Here is a 25,184-nt window from a genome sequence, read left to right as displayed (position 1 = left end):
ATTCAGTTTTTCCTGTTCCTCACTATGCATAAAAGCAAATGTGAGTTTTCAACTCTGTAACAACCTAGTGCCGATAACTGCCTGGCTTTTAGAGGGCTGCAGTATGGTACTGCAGCTGTTCTGAGAACAGAGTTGTGTTCTGCTGAGCCCTGCAGCCGTGCTTCTGCCCGAGAGCCCCGCTGCAAAGTGCAAGCGTTTCAAACCTCAGATACATGGAGGAATTTCTAGACAATGTGGTGATGTCGTTCGGAGCTAAAACTAATACTGTTTGGTAAGCTACAAATATGTCTGGGCAGCTGCTTCCCCATCTTTCTCCTCGAGGTATTCTCCCCTGGGGAAAAGCTGAGTTTGGCTTTATAGTAGATATGTTTAAAATGGTTTTGAACACCCAGGCTTCAATAGTAAGATGAAATGTCTAGATTGTTCCTTCCTGCCAACGTTGTCAGTGATTTGGGATCAAACGCAGTTTGTGATGCACGCTCTTTAATCTAAGGGGGGAAATAGGCCTACAAATTTCTTAACTGTAAAGAGCAATTTCTAAATCAGAGTTTTAACAGGAGATGTTTTGGTGTTACATGGTGTTAATACAAACGAGACAGGAGGGCTGCTGAGCACAAGTCGGCAAAATACACGCGGGGCTTTCCACAGAAAGGGGAAACGCTGCTGCTAGAAGACATTCAGAGATCAAGTGGCTCAATGCTTTCTGCTGACGGCAGCAGATGGGTTAGTTTGGGCTTTTGGAAGTGAATAAGTCCTCCTATGGGGCCACTTTATCATAGTGTCAGTTCCCTCCCCAGATCTCCTCTCTGTTCCCCGATCTCATTTGCACAAAAGAGAGAATGGGCTCTGGCCTCTTAGCTCCTATATTATGCCACAGTCAAACCTTTTAAAGACTATTTGTGTGTTGTTTTCCATTCAAGATGGGGTCAGAGCATAGATATTCAGCAGGTTTTTTCTTAGATGGGTAAGACAATGGTTTCACAGAGCTTTGAGGATCACTGGCACTAATGTTAATACAAGATCTAAGTTTAATGCATTTTTATATGTTCGTTGGAGTGAACCGTGCACAGCACCAGCTTGAGCCAGACTTTAGCCTGAAGTTGTGTCAGAAATCACATCACAGGTACGTGTGGGGAAGAACACGGGATCTTAGACAAGTGCAAGTCAAGACTGAAATTCTATTTCTGTCTTTTGATAATAAAAGTAAAATTGTAAAATATTTGGTGAATGACAAGTAAAGTGCTTGTGTGTGGGTCCAAATAAGGTTCAAGGAGTCCAGTGTTAGACACTTGAGGGCTAAGATTCTGATTTCAGGATATCTCCTCTAGCAAATACATTTTCCTCTTAAGGAAAAGCCCTAATTGCAGAAGCGCAACGGACAAACTCTGCTTCTTTCCTTGGGCATCTGTAGGCAATGTGAGAACACGCTGCTAACCACAAGGTAACAGATGGCCAGAGGGTCCTGGTGACCACGGGCACCGTCGCGCTGAGCGGGGAACAATGCCGTGCAGATCTTGGCATGTGCCACCCAGCAGCGCCGAGGGCCATTGTCCCCAGCCTGCTGCAAAATCCCAATTCCACGCTTAAGAGCTGCAGAAAAGAGCCTCGCTCTCTCAGACCTGCAAAAGAGCAGCTCCCCATGTCGTTCATTGAAAATATGGAAAGGGCAATGCATATAGAAATCTAATTAGTGGCAGGCACAGCCTGGCGTTTAGCATGATAATTGCAGGCCCTTGTGCTTTCTTGTGCACGGACCCCTGAAAGGTACTCATGAAAGCAAGAGTTAAAACTATTGAATTTCCATCCGTCATTCGATGTTTGCTTTGATTATGCTGACACGACTTTTTGTTCCTGAACTGCAATGAGAAACTGTTATTAATCACTTTTAAGTATTTTAAAGACAAGGGGAGGCTGCCTGGCCCCCTGTGATGTAGAAAGTGGTAAGAAAACAGAGACGCGGCGATCGTGATGGCAAAGCATCGCTGTCGCGACATCGTCCCCCGCCTCCCGGAGGGGTGGGTCCTTCCCGCGGCACTGCCGAGCCCCGCGCGGGCGGGGACCCGCGGTCGCCCGGTGCCGCTCGCAGCGCGACCTGGGGGCGGCGGCCGGGCCCCGGCGGCCCTTACAGCCCGGCCGCGGCGGCTCTGTGCCGGCCGGGCCCGGCATGGCCGCGGCGCGGGGCTCGCCCGGCCTCCTGGCCGTCCTGCTGCTGCTGGCGGGCGGCGGGCAGCGGCCGGGCGCTGCCGACCACTGCAGCTGGAGGGGCAGGTAGGGGCAAGGCCGGGGGCTCCGCTGAACCGGGGGCTCCGAGGGGCCGGCGGGCACCGGGCCCGACCCGTCCTGTTCCCCGGGGCCGGCGGGCACCGGGCCCGACCCGTCCTGTTCCCCGGGGCCGGCGGCTCCCTGGGGTCTCACCCGTCGCGTACGGAGAGGGAGCAGCCGGGTCCAGCCGAGGAGGGCGGCAGCTCTGCCTTGCTGGCGGGTTTTCTTTTGTAACTTTGACAGGAAAGAACACAACAAAGCGTTCTCAAAAACTATATCCCTTTCTGCAGCATTTTGTTGTCTTTTCCTTTCAACTAATTCTGCTCTTACGGGTTTGATTTTCACAAGTGACATACGCAAAAGTAACTTTTCTGAAAGCAATGAAATTGCACCGGCTCGAGCAAGAGCTCAGAAGCAGGGTCAGCACAGCCTGCTCTGATTAGGAAGGTTTTCATGATGAATTCTTATCAGAAGCATTGAAAATAATTTTGAAAATTTAGGCTTTTAAACCTTATTTTTCAGATGTAACATCAGCACTCATTGTGCAGCTCCTACTGCAAGTCAATGGCTCTCGCTCCTACCTGCCTACAGGTGGGATTTTCCGGAGCATCGGCCAGTCCTACCACACAGAAAGTTTTTGTTGCTGTTTAGCAGAGAGAAGTTGCCCTCTGTCATTTTTCTGGATGCTGCAGGCATCCAAGCATGGATTTGCAGGTGGGCAAAAGGGGCTGAGGCTCCTTTCCATGCACCCTGGTGCAGCACCAGGTGTGAGCAATCCCCCTCCCCTCCCCGTGGCTCTGCAGCCCTGGTCAGAGGGGAGGGAGGGAAGGAGCCCAGCTGGAGGAAGTTAACTTAAGAGTCGTTAGGATGGAGTCAGAGTTGGGAGTAGGACCTGGATCTCTGGGCAGCCAGCGTGGCAGCAACTGCTGGGCTGTTCTGCCCGTGCTGTGGGTATCGTTAGTGACGGACTGATGGTATTGTCTTGGCAGCGGTTTGAGCTGGGAGCCCCGTTCCCGTGCGGTGGAGCAGGTCCATCTGCGCTGCACCGAGGGCTCCCTGGAATGGATGTACCCAGCACGAGCCCTGCGTGTCGTTCTGGAGCCCAACCTCTCCAGTACCCAGCACACCACTGTCTGCATCAAGCCCGCCAGTGACTTCCAGGGTGCCAGCATCTATGTGGAACGTGCTGGGCAGCTGCATCTGGTGGTAAGCGAGGCAGAAGGGGCTCAACCCCACCACGTGTCTTGCTTCAGTGCCCACACACCGCAACGAGTGGCCCTCTTCCTGCAGGCCAGTCCGCAGAGGGACATCAGCCGCCGGACGGCCAGCTTCCAGTATGAGCTGCTGAGCAACCAGAGCGCTGCTGGCCCCGACTTCAAAAAGATGGCACTGGTCGAAGGTAAGAGCAGGGCCAGCCTCGGGGCTCGGCTGTTGGGGCAGATCCAAGGTGGCATCCGATATCCATTGACCTCGCCAGCGCGTCCCTAGTGACGGAAGCTGGTTTGGGCTGAGGGATTGTCATTGCAAGGGAGGTCCTTCTGCCAGCTCGCCGACCGTTTGGCGGGTGCGGTTTGTTTTCAGATCTCCACCGTGGGGGGCATCCTGTAGGCACGGGAGGGAACGCTGCAATAGAAAGAGAAGCTCTGTCTCTCCATTAGCAGCCAGCTTGGTCCTGGATGTGTGCATTGTGATCATGGGTGTCCCCAGCTCCTGGCAGTACCATCATTGGGAACACCTGAGTGGGTTTTAGGAGTCTAAATCCCGTGTTCAGAAGGGATTTAAATTCATCAGGAACCCAAGGCCTCAAGACAGTCGCTGGAAATTAGACTGACCTTTTGAGAACTGGATTAGCCATCTAAATTGCTTGAAACTTCATTTACCTTGCTTTCCTATTCTTACACCAACATAATCCTACACCTAATAATGCTTATCCCCCCCTGCCACTTATGTATCCAAGGAGCGCTGAGGTTGAGGAGGGCTCTTTTCCATCCCAGTTCTGAAAAATCAGGACCCACCTACTGCTGCCGTTATATCCCTGCTGCCCCAATAAAGGATACCCTGGGCAAACCGCCTGTTAAAAAGGGGAGTATTCAAGCCATGATGCAATGGCAAGAAGCTGCCCTTAGAGCAGAGAGGTTAAAAAAAAAAGAGCAGCTATAGTACTTTTGAGTTGTCCTCTCCTCTTCGTTAATCTGTGCCACTTTGCCTGGCTTTGCTGTTTGCTGGAGCTTCATGGCATTAACTCAGGGAATGTGCTTATTTTAGGAAGTGCTGAATAGGATCACTGGCCTGATTGCCCAGTACTCAAGACGGGAGCTTTTGGTAACAAAGAGGGCAGATACCAAGGGTGTGGATAACAAATTACATTTATGGGGGAACAGAGCCCGATTGACTCAATGAACCCTACGACCAGATGTGGCATGGGGTGTTTTCGTTTATCACTAACATATGGAATGACTTATGCTGCTAGCCCACACTTGGAATAAAATTCAACCACATCCATGCTGGATTACTACCGTTTCAGTAGGCAATACCGGAGTGTTCCCTGGCTGTGGAGCTGCACGTTGTCTGAAGTCACCGTAGCTCCCAGCACACACACAGATACTTGTCTTTATTCTTGTCTTTTGTAATCCAGAAGTAATGTAGGAGGATCTTCCCCTCTTTCTGCCAAAACAGAACCAAATTTGAAAAGGTTGAAAAATGATAGAGGATAGGTATGTGCCAGGTGCTGTGTTTTCTGCTCTATTTTTGCATGCTTCATCAGTTTTTAAAGGGATTATATGCTGTCAGGCCCTGTTGTTGCTTACAAATCCTCTGTGCTGATTTCTTTGCTTCGGCTGTATTTGCATAACAAGAATTTCGGTTTGCATCTGATCATAATGCTCTTTAAGGTAGTAGTTCTGCCCCATTTCCTCTGGTAATTCACCAGTCCTTTATGGGGACATAGTATAGTAGTATAAGTAACTAACTCTTCTTTTTTTCTAGCTATGTGTCGTCCTTGTGACAACGTGGAACTTCTTATGGCCATTTGCAGCAGTGATTTTGGTAAGCTGACTAAAGGGAAGTCATTCTGCCTTTAATTATGCATTGATTATTTGGATTTATTTGCTTCTTTTCTTAAAGTAACGGCATGACTGTGCTCTCTGAGCCAAGAAAAAAAACTAGCTGTGTGAAAAAGAATTTGAATGGGGGGAGAAAATGAAACCTAGAAGGGAGAAGCTGTCTTTCAAGGTCCTCACTTCCTGCAGGCAGAAAGGTTACGATCTAAAACTGAACTGAAAGTAATTCTCACGAGTGCGCTGCCAGCTCTCACACGTAGCAGAGTCACATGCGTGTAGACACACATACACACAGGTGATACGTGCTTGGTATGTTCCTTTTTATTCCCTTCATCCGCTCCCCCCCCGCCGATGATGAATGTGCCTTCTCCCTTCCCTCACGATTTGCACACTTCCTATTCCTAGTTCTTTTTCCACAGAGGTAGTGAGTTGTTTGTAACTTAGCTGAGGATTTCAGGTGATTTAAACTTCCTTCAGTGACATCCTGGTTAGGTTTCATGCCTTATGGAAAACGTAAGATAAGATATCCATAAGGTAAGAAATACTTATTCAATAGTACATTAAAAGCTTTTTCCATTTTCTCTATTTAATAATGCAATATGATTTTTTTTTCTTTTTCTCTCGATCATGATTTGTTCATTTTATTCCCATAGTTTTGCACATGAAAATTTATACCTCTTTGATTATGTCCAATAGCTAAAGCTGTAGAGCTGCCTCTCCACATGGCCACAATTATATTGCTGTAAATGTACCTATGTAAAGAAATAAAACTATGAACTATATTTACCCCTATTAAATGTTTAAAAAAGCAGATTACTGCTTTCCTACTAGGGGTTGCCATGCTTCAAGGCTACTGATAAAATCGAACGCCAACATCATTGTGCTAATACAGAGTGTGGAGCGTGCTTCCCTTAGAGTGCTCCTTAGCTGGTAATTTTTCTTCTTCTTCTAAATTAATTGACGCAATCCAGCCCATTGTTTCCGCTGGATGAAGTTATCAGTTCCCATGCAAGGCGCTCTCCCTCTGCACCGCCTGAAAGCCCAGAGACTGACCGTGGGGGGCCCCGGCACAGAACGGGGGCACCCACACTTACAGCAGTCACGGACCAGAAGAAACAGCCCTTGGAGCTGACTCTAGGGCAGGGAAGCCAGGCCGTAAATAAGCTCACAAATCGCTACCGTCAACTTTTTTGATTAGAGAAAATAGCTGCTAAGGAAAGTCTAGATGGCACTGGGAGGTGAATAGGGGCTTTATAGTTACCCTTAAGACGGAGTCTTCAGTCGCTGGGCCCTGAGCAGCGCGGGAGCAACGTGGAGCATTATGGCTTGTCAATAGACTTGACTGCATCTGATTAAAAATGATCACACAAAGAGGGAGGCGGAGAGCAGAGGCATCTGTTACACAAAACTCCGGATTCCCTTGGAAATTGAATTAGATGAGGAAGCTCTTGGAAACTTCAGAAATAAGCTTTTTCTGCCTTTCGGGTTGTTGAGTTCTCTGTACCTGAATGAAAGAGTTTTGTGGCAGGAGCACGGTGATGTTCCCGTTGCGTTGGTAACCTCTCATTGTCTCGAGAGCTCTTGGCTCAAACGGTGGCATGATTCTTTCTGAGCCTTCTCCGGTATGGGGTTGAAATTCATTTAGTTAATAGAAGAATAATTGATTGCTGTGAAAAGTGGGAGTGGTGAGAATGAGAGAGATGGCTTGAGGACAGCAAACACCTGTCAGGTGGGATGCACGGCTGATGCAAAGGATGCTTTCAGCCAGAAAGACTATGGTTTATTATGTTTTTGTTCCCAGAAAACAGCTAGGATCATTTTGGAAGAAGGCGGTACGTGTATGCTATGTGATTTTTAAAAAAGACTTCAAATAAAGCCACTTTAAGAGTCCTGCGTGTTGTTCATCAACTCCCAAAGTGTCTTTTGATGGGAAAAAAAAATCTCAAACCTTTAAATTTAAAACGTTTAACAAGCTCCTATTTTTTCCAATCAAATCATATTCTAATTCTTCTTGGATCAACCTCTGTTACTGCTGTCAAAGGAAAAACTTCAGAGTCCCGTGGAGACAGGAAGGAGGTGGCCTGTGACAGTCATTGTCTCGGAACATAGACTGACAAAACCGAATCCCCGAGCTGACCTCTTTTCACGTGCTTTTTTATCCTTTACTGCTGCTTTGCATTATCAGGCAAGTGATATGCTTTTTCCTCAGATGTAGCTGATTTGAGCAGTCCGAAAACATGCTTCCAAGCACGTAGCACTGTTTGTGTAGGGATCCTCCGTGTAAAGGAGGAAAGCTCTGCAATGTAAGCTCAGAAATGTGTCCACCCGTAGGTGGTAGGCGTACAAAGTGCACAACAAATGCGTTTCTCCAGTTATTTCATTCAGTCAGCTCCTAGCCCCTGAACTACTTACCTGCTGCTCCGTAACCAACTCCTGTCTTCTTCACATCTAGTGGTGAAAGGATCCATCCGAAATGTTTCCCACGATTCAGAGAACCACGTGTCACAGGTTGATGTCGGCGTCCAGAAAGTCTACAGACAGAAAAACAGAATTTTCCAGCAGGATGAAGCGAGTGGGGAATGGCGAGGCCCTATACGAACCCTGCTACGATGCAAGGTGAAGAAGGGAGGTGGAGATTTCCTTTTCACTGGAAATGAACATTTTGGTGAAGCTTGGTTGGGCTGTGCTCCTCGCTTTAAAGATTTCATGGTCGTTTACCGGGCTGCCAGGGAGAGAGGAGCCAACCCCTGTGAGTTCCAGCTCAACTGACCCGAGTGACGCTGGAGTTGAGAGTTGAAAAATTTCAGCCCGGTTTTTGGATACTGAGTCTGAAGTAGAGTTAAAACCAAGGACTGAAGCTACCAATTTCACCAAAACTGGGGCCTGGAGGATTTCCTGAAGATAATGGCTCCGTGAGCCCTGCGAACTCTGACTTTTAATCCACATTTGCATTAGTTGCATTAGTTTCTCCCTATTCACCTTTTCTTTGCCTCAAAAAAAACCTCTGGATTTTGAAAATGTTGTCTTTTTTTGTGGTTAGAAAGCAGCTTGTGCTCAGTATTACAAAATTCCGTCTAACATCTTTTGCTCTGTGTACATAGTATGTGCTTTTTTTTTTTTTTTCTCCTCCCCCGTCTCTACTTGTTTTCCCCTCCGAATGGCTCCTTTTTTGTTTTTGTTTTTTTAAAGAATGCTAACTCTAGCCTTAGCCATAGTTACTAAACCTTCAGGCAATTGGCAGTTTTGCCACGGTTTTTGCCTCCTGTACGTTAGCAGAGAGATTAACTAACCCTCTGGGGCAAAATCACAGCTGATGTAATTCTGCAGCGCTCTGTGGATTTCTGCACACTTGACGGCGTCTGACTTTGCTCCTCATGCAAACAGGACGCTGCGCTTTGGCTGACAGGAACACTATCGCTGTATCACTACCAGATGGGAAGAGGTCTTTGGGAAATGCCTTGAAATGATCAGAAGTTTTGGTTGTAGCGTTGCCTGCATGAGAACGTAATTCTTGGTGTTCCCGGTACTGGGCCACCACCAGCTCTGGTTGGTGTGCGGTGCAGGAAAGAGCTGAGCGAACTGGCTGTGGTGAAGTATCGGGGGGTGCACGGGGGTATCTGAGCACGTGGGGTTTGAGAGCTGGAGATCGATGCTACGTTTGAGATTTTAAATGGAGTACTCTTCTTTGGTTGGTGTTTGCACTGTAAATAGGAGATAAAATATGGTCTTTTAGTATAGATCAGAGGTACTGCAGTTCTTGTTTTGTATATTTGTATATGTCAAACTTGGGGGGGGGTTTGCCTTTTAAAGGCGTCTTAGCCATTTCTTACAGCATTAATGTCATAATATTTGCTTTCATAGAGCGTCATCCCTTTGAAATGTGTTCTTTTTAAAGCAAATAAGTAGTTTAGTGAATGAGTGGTTGAAAAACTAAAATTGACCCAGTGTGAAGTGAAACAACGTACTTAAAAACACATGTGGTCTGGTGATCTATCCACAGCTCTGCGGGCTTGTCAGCCGTGCAGTGAGCGACCTGAAATCCTTGCAATCAGTGAGAACAATGAAGAGCTTATTAGAGATCATGGGTGTTGGATATATTAATTCTATCTGACTGTAATCTCCCTATATTGCATAGAGTTGAGATTACTATCATGGTACCAGTAACTATTAGAGGTACCTGAATGTTTCCAAGTGGTGGGGTAAAAAGCTTTTTTGGAGAAAATCTTTTTGTTTTCATTTGTTTCAGATTTTAAACAAATATTCTGACTTTTCTGGGGAAAACATGTAATGTAGAAAGTGCCCACACTCGAAAAAAGTTCTGCTGTGCTAAAATCAGTAGTGCTACTGCTGTTTACATTTGGTCCAAATTTCTTCCAACTCAAGACTGAGGATGTTTAGATACAGACGTGAGTAAGAGTGGGGCAAAGCAGCCAGCGTTTCCGTTGGGATAAGATGGAAAATTTGAATCTGTGGAAGAGCAAAAAGTAGTGGAAGAGTCCCGTAAGATCAGGTCATACACTCTTTCATTTCGGTGACTTTATTAGTGTGACCAGGTGGACAGCCATTCTCACTGTGGTTAGGTCAGGGCATTTTAATTTCGTCTCCCGGTGTCTTGAGCTCTGTCAGCCTGGGGTGATATTGCGGTTTTCCAAGTACGTAGTTTTGAGGGCAGCAAGCAATGTTTCTTCCCTTGGCATCTTACCTCGCATAGTTTCTAACTGAACACAGAGTCCTTTCTTTAGCCACGGTAGAATAAAAGCTAAAGGGGAATAATTTTCCTTGCACTGGCTGTGTTAGTTTATGTACAATAGGAGCCAACGGTTGCATTTATGTGCTCATTTTAGACAACAAGAGGTCGAACAGAGAGAGACAAAACATATTATGCAAGCAGTTTGTAATGCCCACTGCTTCAATTTATATGTCACGGAATGTATCCCGAGCTCACCCACACTGCTTTATTTGCCCCCCTTGCAAAAGAGCGGGCAGAGACCAACTGTACTGAGGGCATGAAGCATTCAAACCAGCAAAATGAAGCCAATTTATAAAGATAGAAAGGTGGACTGGCAGTAACAGAGGTGGAGAACAGCAACAAGGAGTTTAAGCTACAGCTGACCATAATTCTTGCTTAATGGTTAGAGTCAGCACCTTCTGTAAAGCAGCAATCTTCCATGTAAGATCTGTTCTGTTGCTTGTTCTCTCTGTAGATGATAAAACCTTCCAAAAGAGTCCTAGACATCCTAAAGGAGACATAATCAGTACGGTTCTAGAGATCTGTTACAGGAGGTTCCACATCCCAGGAGTTTGTCGTTCTATGTTCAAGAACCGTATAGAAGGGAAAGCATCTTTTATGGCACTAAACAAACTCTTCATTCAATTGTTTCTCAAAAATTCTGTGGATTTTCCTCCTTTCAAGATGGGTAAATAGGGCCAGGCAGCCTTACAAAAGCACAGTGGTTCATGTAATCAGGCAACAGGTACCTAAAACCAAAGTAAGGATGCCAAAAGCATCTTCATGTTCATCTTCATGGGGTTTATTTTTTTTTCAGTCTTTGGGGATCCATTTCTCCAACTCTGATACAGGAAAATTGGGTCAGAAGGGGTTAAATACTGTGTTTCACATATGGAGAGTTGAGGCAGTGAGAGAGAATTCTTGGTGGAATTTGGGTGCCAGCCCTCATTAGTGCCAACTTTAAGATTTGAGCTAGAGCTGGTATGGGAAGGGGGGACCTAAGTTAGAGTCAAAACACATTTGTGAACAACCGCAGGCAAACGAGGGATCCTCGTTCTTTACTGTGGTTGAATTTAACCCAGTGAATTATCTCTAGTGAGGAAAGCATGTTGAACATGTTCCCCTTCGGCACTGCAACCTTAAGTCTTTCAGCCCCTTCCAGGAAGGAAGCGAAGCCTTTTCCCTAATCCTTCTGATCTGTAACATTTCATAAAGCAGCCGGGCCCTTCGTGCACTTAATCATTTGTTCTTTGCTGGACTTGTGCCTGATGTGGAGATAGAGAATCGAAAGAGGGACAGGATGTTTCCCCCATTCACTGAAAGACAAAAGAGCCGCAAGAATCTCTAATGAGTCTTTGAATGACCATGAAGTAAAGGTTTGTGGATAGACACTGCGGGCTAAGTCGTCTTGACTGATTTGGATGAGGATTTGGCCCTTTTTGAATGTAGCTGGTCTTGTCCTCATGTCTACCTTGCCTTTTGCCTTTTCCGTTTCAAATGCACTGAATTTTCAACACACCGTTCTGTAGGAAATTAATTACGTGAATACAGGCTTATTCCCTTTGTTAGAGGTTTGACTCATTCACTCCTTTTCTCCAATTCTATTATTATTTTCAAGGTAAATGTTTCAATATTTTTCGCCGAAAATATTTTGTCTCAAACAAAAGGATAAGAACCCTGTTTGTATAACAAAGTAGGACGATAAGTCTTCTGTCACGGTATGAAATGGCAAAGTTGTGGCTTTCGGAGACCCTGAGAGTTCTAGCGGGAAGGCATAGGAGATGTGTGCCAAAGTCTCGAAATCGGGGGTTTACGCTGAGCTTTGCCGCTGACTCAAGGATCTAACACCTTCTGCTGTCAGTGAGAGCGCCCATGTTTTAACACCTCTCCTAGAAGCTCATTCTGCAGAGATTTGTATGTTCAACTTCAACATCGGAAGGGGAATAATTTTTTCTCTTTTTCTGTCCTTGACCAAGAGCCTATTTTTTCTCCCTTTTAATGGTCTTGATCTCATTCTGTTGAAGTCTAGCAAGGCTTCCAAAATAGTCCTGGAGAGTCAGAGATAAGAATATTTACAGTTTTTCTAAATGCTTTTCTTCATCTCAAAGTGATGAGTTTTGGTTTCAGTATGCTGCAGTGATAACTTAGAGATATGTAATTCATGCTCCTGTAATTAGTACAGTCATACTTAGCATATTTATAATTGTCTCTCAGGATATAATCCTAGTAATGGTTGAGAGAGCCATTGCTCTGTCCTCAGGGAAATCAGATCTCACTAGCTAAAGGAACACTCTCACTGTCATCCACAGGCGAGCACCTGAAATGAATCGGGGGCCAACAGGGAACGTAGGGGCTCCAGGTCTGCCGTCAGACCAATCGTTACAGCGTGCCACGGAGCAAGAGCCCGCTTCGCTGTGGGCTTGGGGAGCTACAGCAAAACTGCAGCGTCCTTAGCTGTTACAGTGCCAAGATTAAGGATAGCCAAGCTGCTTGAGTATCAGTTCCACGCGAAATGAACGCTTGACTTGCATCCCAGGAGGTTTTCTTTTGCAAGACTGATATTCCTGACTCCAGAAGAGAAACCGTTACACTTCATTGAAAAGTGTTGCTGCCAATTTGGTGTAAAACTTTGTTTTCGACTTCGTATAAATGGAACCGTACACGAATTACCTTGTTGCAGTCAGGAGAATAAAAGTAGGATTTGCAGGATCAGGCTTCTAAGGCACAACATTCCTTTACAGACAAATGTGGAAACTCTCTAAATTGGGGGAAAAACCTAACCCTAAAGCAAAAAACCCTTTCTTCCTCTAGTAAGAACTACTTGATTTTTAAAATGGAACGTAGGTGCTGTAAAAAGTACAAATTCTTTTCTTACATTGAAAAACATTAAGGAGTTTAATACAAACACAGATAAAATACAACAAACTCGCCTCCTTAAAGTTCTGTTGAACTAATTTAGGATCAAGAATTGCTCATGATGGTATTTTCACTTAAATTATCTCCCTCTTTTCCATTAGCTTTTATTATTTTAATGGTGGCTCCCACCACCCTTCCTTCGTGCTTTGGCTGGACTCACATAATTGCCTATATTTTATGTAAATCGAATTGTTACACCGTAAAATGATATACAAATGTGTCTACCACACGAAGTCCAATAAATGGTGTGAATAAACCCATTATTTTCAATGTAACGGCATCTGATAGCAGCCTGGGAAACACGGGGCTGACAGATGTGAGCCCATAATAAGGCCTGGAAAAAAACGGAGTGAGGAGCACTCTGACAGTCCACGATTAATTGACTTTTGAACTCACTCCTTTTTTTTCACCGTTCTAGTTGGCTGAGCAAGATTCACAAATTGCTGTCTTGAACTTTTTAATGGGACAAAATAGCTGCCAATGAAAGTCTAAATGACATGAACTTTGAATAGGAGTCATACAGTGACCACACCGTGACATGTTTTTAACTGATATATTGAGTATTTGAGAAGTAGCAGCCACTCAATTGGGAGGGGAGGGGGGAAGAGACGGGAGGGGGGCAGAGAACTGGGTATAGAAACACAGTCTGTTAAACACTAGCCAAATCCAACTTTATTTCAGGAAGAGAAACAAGTATTAGGAAACATCTTGATAAACATTTTCACGTATGTTCCCAGAGAGTATGATTTGGAGTCCAAGTCTGTTGTTCCTTTTGCTGTGAAAAAGCGATCACCAGGCTAAATCAAGAGGAAATTACATTAGCAAGTAAGAACACAGACCTCGTACGAGCAACGAGCTGACTCCCCCGGGTTTCAGTACCTGCTCAAGACCCAGGCTGCAGTCACTGTCAAGTTTACGCAGGCTCAGAATATCCATTTGTCCGTCTTTGGAGGCCAAACTCTGGCAGACCTAGTTGACCTCTTAATCCCAGGGACATCATGGGACAAGCAGTTAGTGAAGATGAGGATTTGTGGTTTTTTTTTCCCTGGTTTTTGTACTACCTGCCGCTGCTGATCAAGCAATACCCTTGTCTGACTCTCTTGGAACTCTTCAGAGTTTATTCCCCAAGACCTTCATCAGCCTAACTCCCTTGGAGAACTTTAAGTGGAAAAGTCAATTTGTAGCTTGTTTTGTGGGCACTTTTGTTTTGGCTGATTTTTAAAAGCCTATCTGAGCCACCAGAGCAGCTCCCTCTTGAGCTGCTTTCCACTCTGTGGGGAGGCAGCAGCTCGCAAACCACAAGCCCTTTAGTTTGATTTCCCTCAGTGATGTTAGGAATCACCACCCATTGCTGCTTCCAGGTGTAAGCTGGCAGATGCTGGACATCACCTAAGGCTTTTTTAAGCAATCCCACTGCACAGACCGAGTCCTTAGTCATTCATCTTCTTCCAGCTGATGACCATGTCTTTGCTTACCCAAAAAGGTCTCTGGTTTCTTTTACTGGATAGGATGCAGCGTTACTGGTAAAGGCTGCGTAGCTCAGGGGAAGGAGATCATTTAGGATAGCATCTGACAGTCCAGAGAATGCCACAGCCTGTGCAGCTCTCCATCTTTTCTCTCTTCCCCAGTTCTCGTATAACTCGGTGAGTTACGCAGTAGACGACCTGTTATTTGTACACTATAGCATCTTTATTTCTGCCTTCCTTACTGCTTGCTTCAACTTTGAGCACAGAACAAAACATTTAGAGTTAGGATTTACCATGAAATTTATTGAATTCAAAATATCACAATTCCTTCACTTTCCAGCTGAAAAGATCGACGACAATCAACTTCCAAAACAGTTACAGGCACAGTCGTAAAACAGATGGCATAAAATCTACGTCTATTGCCCTGACAAGGATGTCTAGCTGACACATCTATATGAAATAACATGTAGTATGTATACTGAAGTACATGGCGGATATATCAGTACAATCAACAGGTTTATAATTACAGAAGCATTTATTTTTCTAACTGCACTATTTTATAATGTGTTTCATTGAAGAAAAGATTAAATTTAAACAGATGGGTGTATTTTCAGTAAGCAAGTGTTTCTCCATTTACTCTCACTTGTATGTTAATATGCAAATCATTCCACATCCTCATGGCTTTATTAACACCAGAATTAGTTCTTTTTCTAAACTGGATAAGTTGGGTTCTTTATGGTATTAAAAAGAGAAGTATAATTAAAACACATGCTTGTATCTACATTTTGTTTAAAACCGGTACAGCTTTGAAAGTTACTGGCCAAGTAAAAATACTTCAGTTGTGTTGAAGCAGTTTTCCAACCATTCTTTATCATGCTGTAACTAATATTTTTTCTAGTGTTACATCACCCCAATATTTCGATGTATCCAAAATATCTGAAGCTAACCAAAGTAAGTTTTCAGAAGTGCAGCAATTCAGTTATGCATTTCTCATTTCATTCCAAATTAACAGAAACTCATTCTACCCTTCCTAGTCATTCGCAGCACAAAAGAAAAGAAACAAAAAAGAGAATCAGGAATACAGCGGCAGGCTTGTTTCACTGCCTGTGGTAATCCAGAACACCTTATGTGTCACATACTGTTGGTCATAAACCACTCTCGCATTTAAAGAATCCCACCTTGTCCAACATGGCAGAATAAAAGCTGCTCTTTACGTTGCTCGAGTGTCACCCCAGACTATGGCTCAAGAAGCCCATAGACTTAGAGGTTAATATTGACACCCCTTTAAAGTAAAGAAGCGAGCAATAGAAAGTGTGGACTTCCTCCACTGCACAAACCACTGGAGCACTCTTTTCCCCACGAACAAGGGGACAGAGTACTCCTTCAGCACCCCACTGAGCGGATCGGCAGCGCTGCCTTACAGCCCGGCAGCTCAAGGGACAGGATTTCTCAGAGGAAACTGCTCTTGTCCCTCACCGCTGAAAAACTGGAAGTGCAGGAAAAAAAAAAAAAAGGGGGGGTTGCACTCATTGTTGGCTCCTGGCAGGACACAGCCTCCTTCTGCACCTTGTGGAATGTTTTGCTTAGTTTGAGTGCTGGCTGTGCTTTGGAAAGCTGAGACCCTTCAGGTAACGCAGGTACCCCAGAGACAGCCATGGCACTTTTAGGTCCACCATCAATTCCACAGCCTATTCTGGCCAAAGAAATGGAAGAGTCTTATCAGACTTACACTATCCTTGACAAAGTACTAAGAGTTTACAAACCAAGTAAAAATCGAGACACCAAGCCTGAATTCCTGCAAGTCTCTCTCTAAAGCACTTTGCCTGACGTGAAACGCAGTCACAGAGGTTCCCGTGAGCCTTCCAACAATTCCCGTCTAAACTGCCCGCAGTAGCTTTGTGTTTTCTTTCACCCAGTCCCATAAGGGGGAGTTTTACAAACCAAAGCCCAGGAAGGCTCTCATGCGAGCTTTCCTGATCTTCGTGGTTTACTCCAGAAGGAAGAGCTGGCATGGTAACTCCAGAGGCGTCAACAAGATACAGGTCCAGTAACTGTAAGATCCAAGTACCTTGATTGCCTACTGATTGTTTTAAAGTTGTAAGAAAGAAAAGCAGAAGTACAGATTCCTCTGTACGTGGTGAAGGCTTCTGAAGACATACCAAAGCAAAGAACACCAGGAGAATTAAAAATCCATCCCAGCGGGAATGGGAGTATGCTCTCCTTTGCGCTAATTCCCTGTATGTCTCAAAAGACTCGCCTGTCTGCCTGCAGGCTTCATGCAGAGAGGAGCAGCCGTACATTTTCTACGTACTGTGCACACTGCCTTGAGACTCCTCAGATCAGAAGCCCAATAACATGTAGGAAATCCAGTTTCTACCCCCTGAACAACTAAAGATACACCAGCAGAGAGTATCACGAAGAGGGAAAGCTTTACGACAGCAGACCCTGCTCTAAGTGAACGGCACATTTATGCTCCCTATGCAAGCCAAAAATGCATTCCCTGAGCTCCTCAGCACACAAAAAAACCACTGAAGAGCCTTCAGTGTGAAGATGTGAAGCATGTTCTGGGTCAGAACGCGAGACAGAATGCTTCATCCCACAAACTGCATTATTACAGGGCGCACACTACCGCTCTGCAGGGTGTCTTCCAGAAGACTCCCTGGCGTATTCCCAGTCTCTGAGTCCATGTCATTTATTTCCTGGTGATTCTGACACCATTTCTTATCCATCAACTCTAAAAGTCTCTGCATTTCCATTCTGATGAGATTTGTCATACTGGCTTTTATAACTTAGCGTCATAAGACTTGAACTTACTGATTTTAATAGTTCGTTCTGTACCATCTCATGGAGCCATACGCCGAGAACACGTGTATTGCAAATCCTGACTGTGGACAACAGTCCGTGTACAGAGAAAAAGGCAACACCAGGAGCTACCTAAAAGCCTGGAACCTGAATTTGTCAAGGAATTCTTCCTGTTTCTTTCTCAAAGGGGCTATTGCTACCTGTGAAACATATTTAGACCTGAAAATCAATTCTGAGGATCCTTTACAGCAAACCACAGAAGCCACAGCAGCTACTGAAGACATTTAACAATGGTTCGTATCATAACTTTGCTGTTAGAAGACAATCAAGGTCTTTGCAAAACCTTTCATCATGGTTTTTACTATCATCAACGTTTTACTAAATCACTATCTAAAGGCTTTAGCAATTCAGACCAAAGAATCAGCAGATTTCCCAAACTGCTTAGAAGAGCTAATGATTTTCATCTCAAACAAAATCTTCGAGGCTTCTTAGACTAAGACACGCAAAGAGTTGCTGCAGGACAGATTATCTATATGTAAGTACTTAGGCAAACTAAATGAAGATACGAGACCTTACTGTTCCGCTTGGCAGAGGGAGAGAACAGTGCCACTGGAAAATAACCAGAAGGCAGGGTACAAGGCTTCAGTAAACTGGGTTTTGAATTTATAGATCAAGTTATGCTTCTGCCCAACAGCCATGAAAATCACAAACCCTCCCTCACAGTGGAGCAGCACACCAATCTTGGTAGTCTTCACGCTGGGTAAGCACTTTTCAACATCATTATGCCAGGATGATATTTTGGAATTAAACCACTCAATACACCAAGAACTGCTGTTCCTCCCCAGGCGGCTCTCCGGACCCTGCCGGGCCATGCTGCCGTAGCAGATGCCAATGCCGCAGAAGCTGTTCTGTTGCAGTTCCACCTCCCAGTAGTGGATGCCTCTCTTGAAGCACTGGAAGCCCAGCACTTGGGAACAATCGGTGAAGCGCTGCGGGTGGTGGTTATAACTCAGGGGGGTGTCCGAGACAGACATCCTGGTATACCTCTCAGACAGAATCACTTTGTTATGGGCCGTGTTGTAATCCAGCGTGATGTTAGCAGCATCTGCAATGACATGAGTCGTCTGAAGGTACTGAAGAGCAAAGCGCTTTTATTTATACCGTCCTGCCTAGGCGCTTGTTCCTATGCGTGTTTATCTCCCTGCTCTGCTCTCCTCCCCGGGGCAGGCAGTTCCCAGGGCCACAGCAATAGCTGCCGGGTTCAGCTGCAGCTCTGTGTTACAGCAGGCAAATGGAGGGCAAGTTTCCTTCCCGCATCCCCACGGGATTCCTTCAACACCCAACTATATGCTGGCAGAAGAAGGGGATTGCTGATCTGGCAGCGAAATGTATACCATCTAGTATAGCACCTTAAGCAAGCCATCACGGGCTCGCGTAAAAGCCTGCATTTCATTTCAAAGAAAAATCCAGTGGGTTACGTCGTATTTCTAGGCTACCCTAATGCAGTCATTTTGGGGGAAACCAAAGTCATTACTGAGAAAACTTCATTTACCTTCATAAAGACATATGAATACCGAAGATAAATTTGATTCAGCTGGCAAAAGAACCACTTAGAAACCTCCTGCCCCCTTTTCCTCCAAAAATTTCCTTCATTTGTAACTAGTTGATAACCTACTAAGCTAACTAAACCCCCTCAAAAGTAATTTTCTCAGATAACTACAGAGGGCACATAACACCAGTGCAGTAAGTGCAGAAAGTTCATCTTTAAGTAGTGTAACGTTGGGTGTCTTACACTGCAAAAGCTCCTCTCTGGATTTCTTCAGAAAGCTTTCAATAAGCTCTTTAGCTGCAACGGCAGCTGCAGCGTTTACTGTTCCCGTGGTTGGTGCTGTGTCGGCAGAAGAAAAGAGAGTTAGGCCAGTTGGGAAGAAGCCCTGCATGCCTACCACACAGTCGCGGACACCCTCGGGTTGGAGCGGACCTCTGGAGGTTACCTGGTTTAGCCTCCTGCTCCACGCAGGGTTAACTTCAGTATTAGCTCAGGTTGCTCACAGTCTTGTCAAGTTTTGAAAATCCCCCGATCTCTGGGCAACCTCTTTTGGTGTTTGATCGCTCTGATAGCGATTAGTAAGAGCCTTCTCAGAGCAAGAGTTGAACTTGTGCTTAATACACCAACGCTAGTGACCATCTATTTATCTTTTTAAGAGCAGTCAATGAAAATTAGAATAAGTATGCTGAAAGTTTGGACTCACCAACTTTAACAGGTTTCTTCTTCTCCTCTGGAAAGAAAAAAAAAAAAACAAAGAGTGAACTGTGAGTTCTATTGAGACTGCAAAGCCACTGACAGGCCACGCCAGCTCTAACACCGTCGTCGTGGCTCTTCTGAAGCTGCAGCAGTAGATAAAGCTGACAGTCCGGCACGTTGAAGTCATGTACGAGTACACCCATACTGGAAAGCTACACATGAAGCACAACGTACTATTTGCTTCCTATTTCACGGGGTGACAAGCCTGGAAGGAGCTTTGTCTCTACTCCAGGATGCAGCGTGTAAGGGCAAGGGGTAATAAGCCTGTTCCCATGAGGCATATCATAGACTATTCCCTTTCGTTTTACGACGGATCTTCTAGCGCAGCAACAGGAGCTACAAGTTCATTCAACTCCAGCAATCCACAGCAGACCCCGTCGGGTGCTCCACACCCAGGACTTGTGAATGGAAAGGACCATGTGTCAAGAGCTCAGTGGAAGTAACAGAAGTAGTTTCTTAACATCGGATTTATTTCAAAAAGAGAATATGGAAGATCTTCCAAACAGGCTAGAGTGCCGCATTAATACCAGCATCTGGACAAAACACCACTGAAAGGCCCCCCCCGCCACACAGACTGTCTCCATCACCCCAGCCTTAGACTGTAAGCGAGACATGGCCAGCAAAATGTTTGAGTAAGGCTGCTATTAATCACCACTTACTGGTATCCGCCTCCACCTGCAAAGTGGCTTGAGTCTGGTGAGCGATTTTCTCTTTCTGGGTATGCTCTTTGAGGCGGGGGGGTGGGGGAAGAAAAAAACCAGAACATGAACAGCTCATCAGCAGGATTCAATACACCCATCAAACAAGCCAAGAGATGTTTAGTACAAGTGAAAAAAACCCTGCAAGAACCAGAGGCTGGGGAGGCTCCGCTTTGCTTTACAGCCTGCACTGACACCACTGCGGACGCACGGCACACTGGGGCCGCACCACCATACTGGGCAGTTTGCTGCCTTACAGCTCACAAGGCACCCATCGCTAAATAGCCCCAAACACCCTCCCCTTCCCAGGCCAAAGTGCTCGCTACAGATAATCAGAGCAAACAGCTCTTGGGTAACTGCTTGTATTCTTATTTAATGGTAAAACCATAGTTAGGAGAGGATGATGTTCTTTAGTACTTACGTGGTCCCGGAGGCTTTTTCCCACCAGAGGTTTTGTTTGGAGGAGCTGCTGGAGGGGGCTTAGTTTTCCCAGGTGTTGGTTTTGCTGCAATGGTGATATTTTACATTATGGTTTGTATTGCCAGCGACAGCAATGCATGAGCAAGGATATTTTTCAATCTTATTTTTTCAGCGTGAACAGAACTTAAGTGATACTTGGCAGAGATAAAACCTGCACAGAAGATACCCATGCCCCAGTCCAAAAGATACTTTTGCTTAACCCGGTAAATAGGGCTTTGTTCTACAACACTCACACGATCAGCACCTTTACAGTTGGGTAACCACAGTCCTATCCCTCAAAAGCGTTTTATGTCTCCCCTCAAATCCACATCCTAACTCCACCCAACCCTCCTACATAATAGAAATATAAGTTACTGTAAGGAATAAAGGCTCAGCTGTGCCAGAAGGGCATAGTATCACGATACTCATCAGCTTATCCAAGTATAGATTAAAGAGGCACTGACACACTTTTTCTCCTAGTTTAGCTCAGACTGTAGCATTTTTGTTTGGAAATGGAGGACCACAGAAGTTGGAAGACAGTTTATATTAACCGACTGTATTTGCTGCACTATTTTTTTAATGATATTTGGATTGGAGGGGGAAGATGCCCTCATTTAAACTCAAAGCCAAGGCAGAAAATGCCAATTCTCCCCGTGATACAGTACCTTCTGCTGTTTTCTCCTTACACTGAGTCACTGCAAGTTTCACAATGTCTTTAAGGTTAATGGCAGATTGATAAGCGGAATGTATCAAGTTTTGGTCCATTTCAATTACAGGGACAAAAGCGTCTCTTGTTAACGTTCGTTGCAGTGCTGCTGCTCTCTGAAATGAGAACCAGAAGATCTCATGCACACCACCTTGTGTAGCAGACATAGAAAAATACAACCAAGTTACTTTACACGGGGTGCATTTTCTGCATTCATCTCAAATTCAAAGGAGCAAAGGCTACAGTCAGACACAACCCCTGGCAAAATTTCAGCAGCAACCCACATGCATTAATTCTCAACTGATATCTGAAGCGGTGAGAAAGATCTACTAGATGGAGCTGCAACACCTCACGGAGATGAATTCTCTCACTCACTGGCCCCTCCGCTTGCAGCAAAGGCTGCATTGGGGGGAGTTACCAGACACATTTCAGCACTCTTTGATACTTGTGTACTTATCAGTACATCCTTTCATAGCAGATTCTTGCACACAACTGCATTATCATTTGACTGAAAGCGTCTGGAGTAGAACAACCAGAGCAGGTTTTTGTGATTCTGCATTCTAGAAACACGAAGAATTGGATTCGCATCTAAAGGACATATTACCTTCAAAAACAGAACGTCATCATCTTCAGTCAGTGCCATCTCAATCTGATCTCTGAGAGAGTGAATTTCATTCTTCTTACTTCCCAGAACACCGTAAATAAAATCAAACTTACTGCAAACTCTTTTTTCTTCATCTGCAATTACTTTTAAGGTCTGATTTTCTCTTTCTTCAATTAAAGCTTTAGTTTCTGAAAACTCACTTCTGATCAAATCTTTCTTTCTGGAAGCTGTCTCCTGGAGCAGACAAGAACAGACAGACACTGGTTTCAAAAGAAGAGTTTGTGGACAAAATATTGCTTACTACTACCACAGGAAAAACCCAAGCCTGTGAGGAACACGTAGGCTTCAATCACTTGAAACAGGCAATAGAAAAGCTATGTATTTCTATGTAGTTTGGAAAGAAAACTCATTTACTCCCAAGAAATCAGGCCAGTTGTCAGTGTCCAGACCCAGTTGCGGGGGCTGCCAGGCAGAGGCTGGGCCAGCTAGCGGTTACCGGCACTGGGACAGGGCTGTGCCACCGCCAGCTCGGACACCGCACACCCACTTGCACGGCTGTAGCTGTTTTTGCCTCCGAGATGCAGCATCTCTGGTTAATACAAAGCAATTCCTGATCCTCCGAGAGATGTTCCAGAGGAGCGCAGACGTGCTACCCCGGCAGCTTTTCAGTTTCTTGGTCTCTACCACTCGGTTCAGAAAGGGTGGTACAAGTGAGACGTACCCGATCCATCGGCACAAACAGCAATCCCGATCGTCAGCTAAGAGCAAGGATTAGTTGTGGTAATTTATGGGGAAGAGACATCCCAACTTTCTGCAGTGGTGCAGCCATTACAGCTCACTAATCCTTTAGCTTGGGCTGCACAGATACACAACTCCTGGTGCAACAGGAAAGGGCAGGTTTGGGCCCCATTTCGGGTTGGGTGCGTCAGCACGTGCGGGTATAAAGCCCTTGCACGGTGGCTGGGTCACTCCCATCTCCCACAGAGCTGCCTGGCTCTGCCAAAATTCCTCTTTTCTGTTCCTTCCCAATAACGTCTTCTCCTGCCAATGCAATCTCAATACTACAGCCGTTGTCACGAGAGCACAAGCATCAACAACACACAGTCGCCGGCGTATGCCAAGCAACCTGACAGCATTTTGAACAATTACCCACTTACAGCAGCTTGGCTTTGGTTTGTTTTCACAGTGCTCATCGCTCGAGCGACTTTCTCACTCTGATTATGCAGGTCCATCAGTCTCTTCTTCAGCGCCGACTGCAACAGAAGAGATCAGAAAGTAGTTCTGAGACGCAGTTGCCATGTCTGCTCTCAGTCGGTCATGCTTACTGGAGTAAGAATCGTATTTACAGAAAGTTTTAAATAACCACTGTAAGCATTTAGTACTATCAATTTAAAACCTACTGCTCCTTAAACCTTACAGGATGTAAAAATAATCTCCTGCACATATGTGGCTCATGGAGCCGGCACCCTCCCCACAGCTCCACCTCTCCCAATAGCAAGATGCACGCTGCTGACGCACTTTTTTGGCAAGGACTGAGTGCTTTCACCAGCACAGCAGTTCCCAGTGCTAAGAGTAAACTTTACGTTTGCTCTCGTGTTGGACTTTGGGCACTAGGTTAATGCTACTGTTCACCCCTCTCGTTTTAATTGAGAATTTTATTGCTCAGGTGTGAATTACCTATTCCTTTAGTTCAAGATGCTGCTAAGCTAAATCAGGGAGGACTTCTGAGGCTAAGCAGTAGACACACTCGCCCAACAGATGAGAGTTTGGCCACCTAAACTTTTCAAGCATGCTTTACGTATCTACCCTCTGATTTTCAGCTGCGCTGTAAGATACGAAGGCCAGGTTTCCTTCCGCTGCGCTCTGTGGAGAACCTGCTCCTGGCTTTTATCTACATGCTAGAGCTCTCCCTAGGCTACTTTTGTAATTCTTTGCTTCATACGAACACACGCAGAGCAATGTCTCCCTTGGTCAGCCTGCAGTAAGGCCAGGCAGCGAAGCCCGTGCCGCGAGCAGCAGAGGAGGCTCGGAGCTGGGGACGACAGCCGCAGAGGCGGGAGGGCTCGCCGGGCAGCCCAGCTCAAGACAGCAGCTGGCTGTCAACCCCGCGATAGCACCTTCCCAGACCCTCAGAGCACAACCTTGGAGAGAGGAGGAAAATGCAAGGGACGGCTCTGAAGACGTGCTCGAGCGCACGCTGGAGGACGGATAACAGTTTGCCAAGGCCAGGCACGAGATTTACAGTCCAAGTCTTGGTCCAGCCTCCCCCCGGCACTCCACAGCCCACGACCCCAGCACCCAGGCACCCACAGGGCCCGGGGGGAGCGAAGGGGAGCTCCGGGGTGCCCCTCGGAGGGTGCTCCAGCCCCGGGCAGAGCCGACCGCCCCCGCCTGCCCCGGCCGCTCACCTCGGCGTTGGCTTTGGCCAGCTGCAGGGGGCTGGTGTGACACAGCTTGTGCCCGAGGAGGCAGAGGGAGCAGATGCAGCTGCCGTGCTCGCTGCAGAAGAACTCGAAGAGCTTGTTGTGCCGCGGGCACTTGCGCTGCTGCAGGTCGCGCAGGGGCGGGCAGAGCTGGTGGTCGCGGAAGGCGGGGCTGTCCTGGTGCGGCCGCAGGTGCTCGGCGCAGAAGGAGGCGGTGCAGGTCAGGCAGGTCTGCACGGCGGGGGCCTGCAGGCAGCTGTCGCAGTAGATGGGGAGCTCCTCCGCCCCGCACCCTGCCGCCCCCTCCTCCTCCTCCTCCTCCTCGGCCCCGGCCCCGGGGCAGCCCTGGAGCTGCTCCACCACCCGGCACAGCACCGTGTTCTTCTGCAGCTGCGGGCGGCCCGGGAAGGTGGTCCGGCACTGCGGGCAGCTGAAGTTCCCCGACAGCCCGGCCCAGGAGAGCTCCAGGCAGGAGGCGCAGAAGTTGTGCCCGCAGGGCACCGTCACGGGGCTGTTGAAGAGGCAGAGGCAGATGGAGCAGGTCAGTTCCTCCTCCAGCCCCGCCAGGCCCGGCTCCAACACCGAGCGGGACAGGGCCGCCATCGCTACGACTGCTGCTGTCCCGAGAAGCCAGAAACGAAACTGGGGCTGGGGCTTTCCGGGAATCTACGCGCCCCGATCCCGCCCCGGCGGGAGGGGCGGCAGTCCGGGGCCCGCCCGCTTGCGGGGCGGTGGCCGCACCGCTCGCCCCGAGG

At 46.5% G+C, this 25,184-nt stretch overlaps 2 protein-coding genes across 3 annotated transcripts; one reads left to right on the top strand and one right to left on the bottom strand.

Moving 5' to 3' along the window:
• The first annotated feature begins 2,164 nt into the window (after nt 1-2,164).
• On the top strand, nt 2,165-9,107 carry LOC142090965 (meteorin-like protein). Its single transcript, XM_075169597.1, has 4 exons — nt 2,165-2,268; nt 3,252-3,661; nt 5,248-5,307; nt 7,774-9,107. The coding sequence occupies exons 1-4, from the start codon at nt 2,165-2,167 to the stop codon at nt 8,088-8,090; spliced, it is 891 nt and encodes a 296-aa protein (XP_075025698.1). The 3' UTR covers nt 8,091-9,107.
• Nucleotides 9,108-14,714: 5,607 nt separating this feature from the next.
• TRIM25 (tripartite motif containing 25) lies at nt 14,715-25,074 on the bottom strand. 2 transcript variants are annotated; one of them, XM_075169593.1, is made up of 9 exons: nt 24,415-25,074; nt 23,164-23,259; nt 22,007-22,240; nt 21,362-21,518; nt 20,659-20,742; nt 20,199-20,264; nt 19,487-19,513; nt 19,027-19,122; nt 14,715-18,339 (listed from the first exon to the last, which is right to left on the bottom strand). In XM_075169593.1, the coding sequence occupies exons 1-9, from the start codon at nt 25,030-25,032 to the stop codon at nt 17,807-17,809; spliced, it is 1,911 nt and encodes a 636-aa protein (XP_075025694.1). In that variant the 5' UTR covers nt 25,033-25,074; the 3' UTR covers nt 14,715-17,806. The 2 variants fall into 2 exon arrangements, with proteins under 2 accessions (XP_075025694.1, XP_075025695.1); XM_075169594.1 differs by lacking the exon at nt 20,199-20,264.
• Nucleotides 25,075-25,184: the final 110 nt, after the last annotated feature.

Source organism: Calonectris borealis, chromosome 20 (genome assembly GCF_964195595.1).
Source record: "Calonectris borealis chromosome 20, bCalBor7.hap1.2, whole genome shotgun sequence".
In the NCBI taxonomy this organism is placed as follows: domain Eukaryota; kingdom Metazoa; phylum Chordata; class Aves; order Procellariiformes; family Procellariidae; genus Calonectris; species Calonectris borealis.
This window is presented reverse-complemented; position numbering and strand designations above follow the sequence as displayed.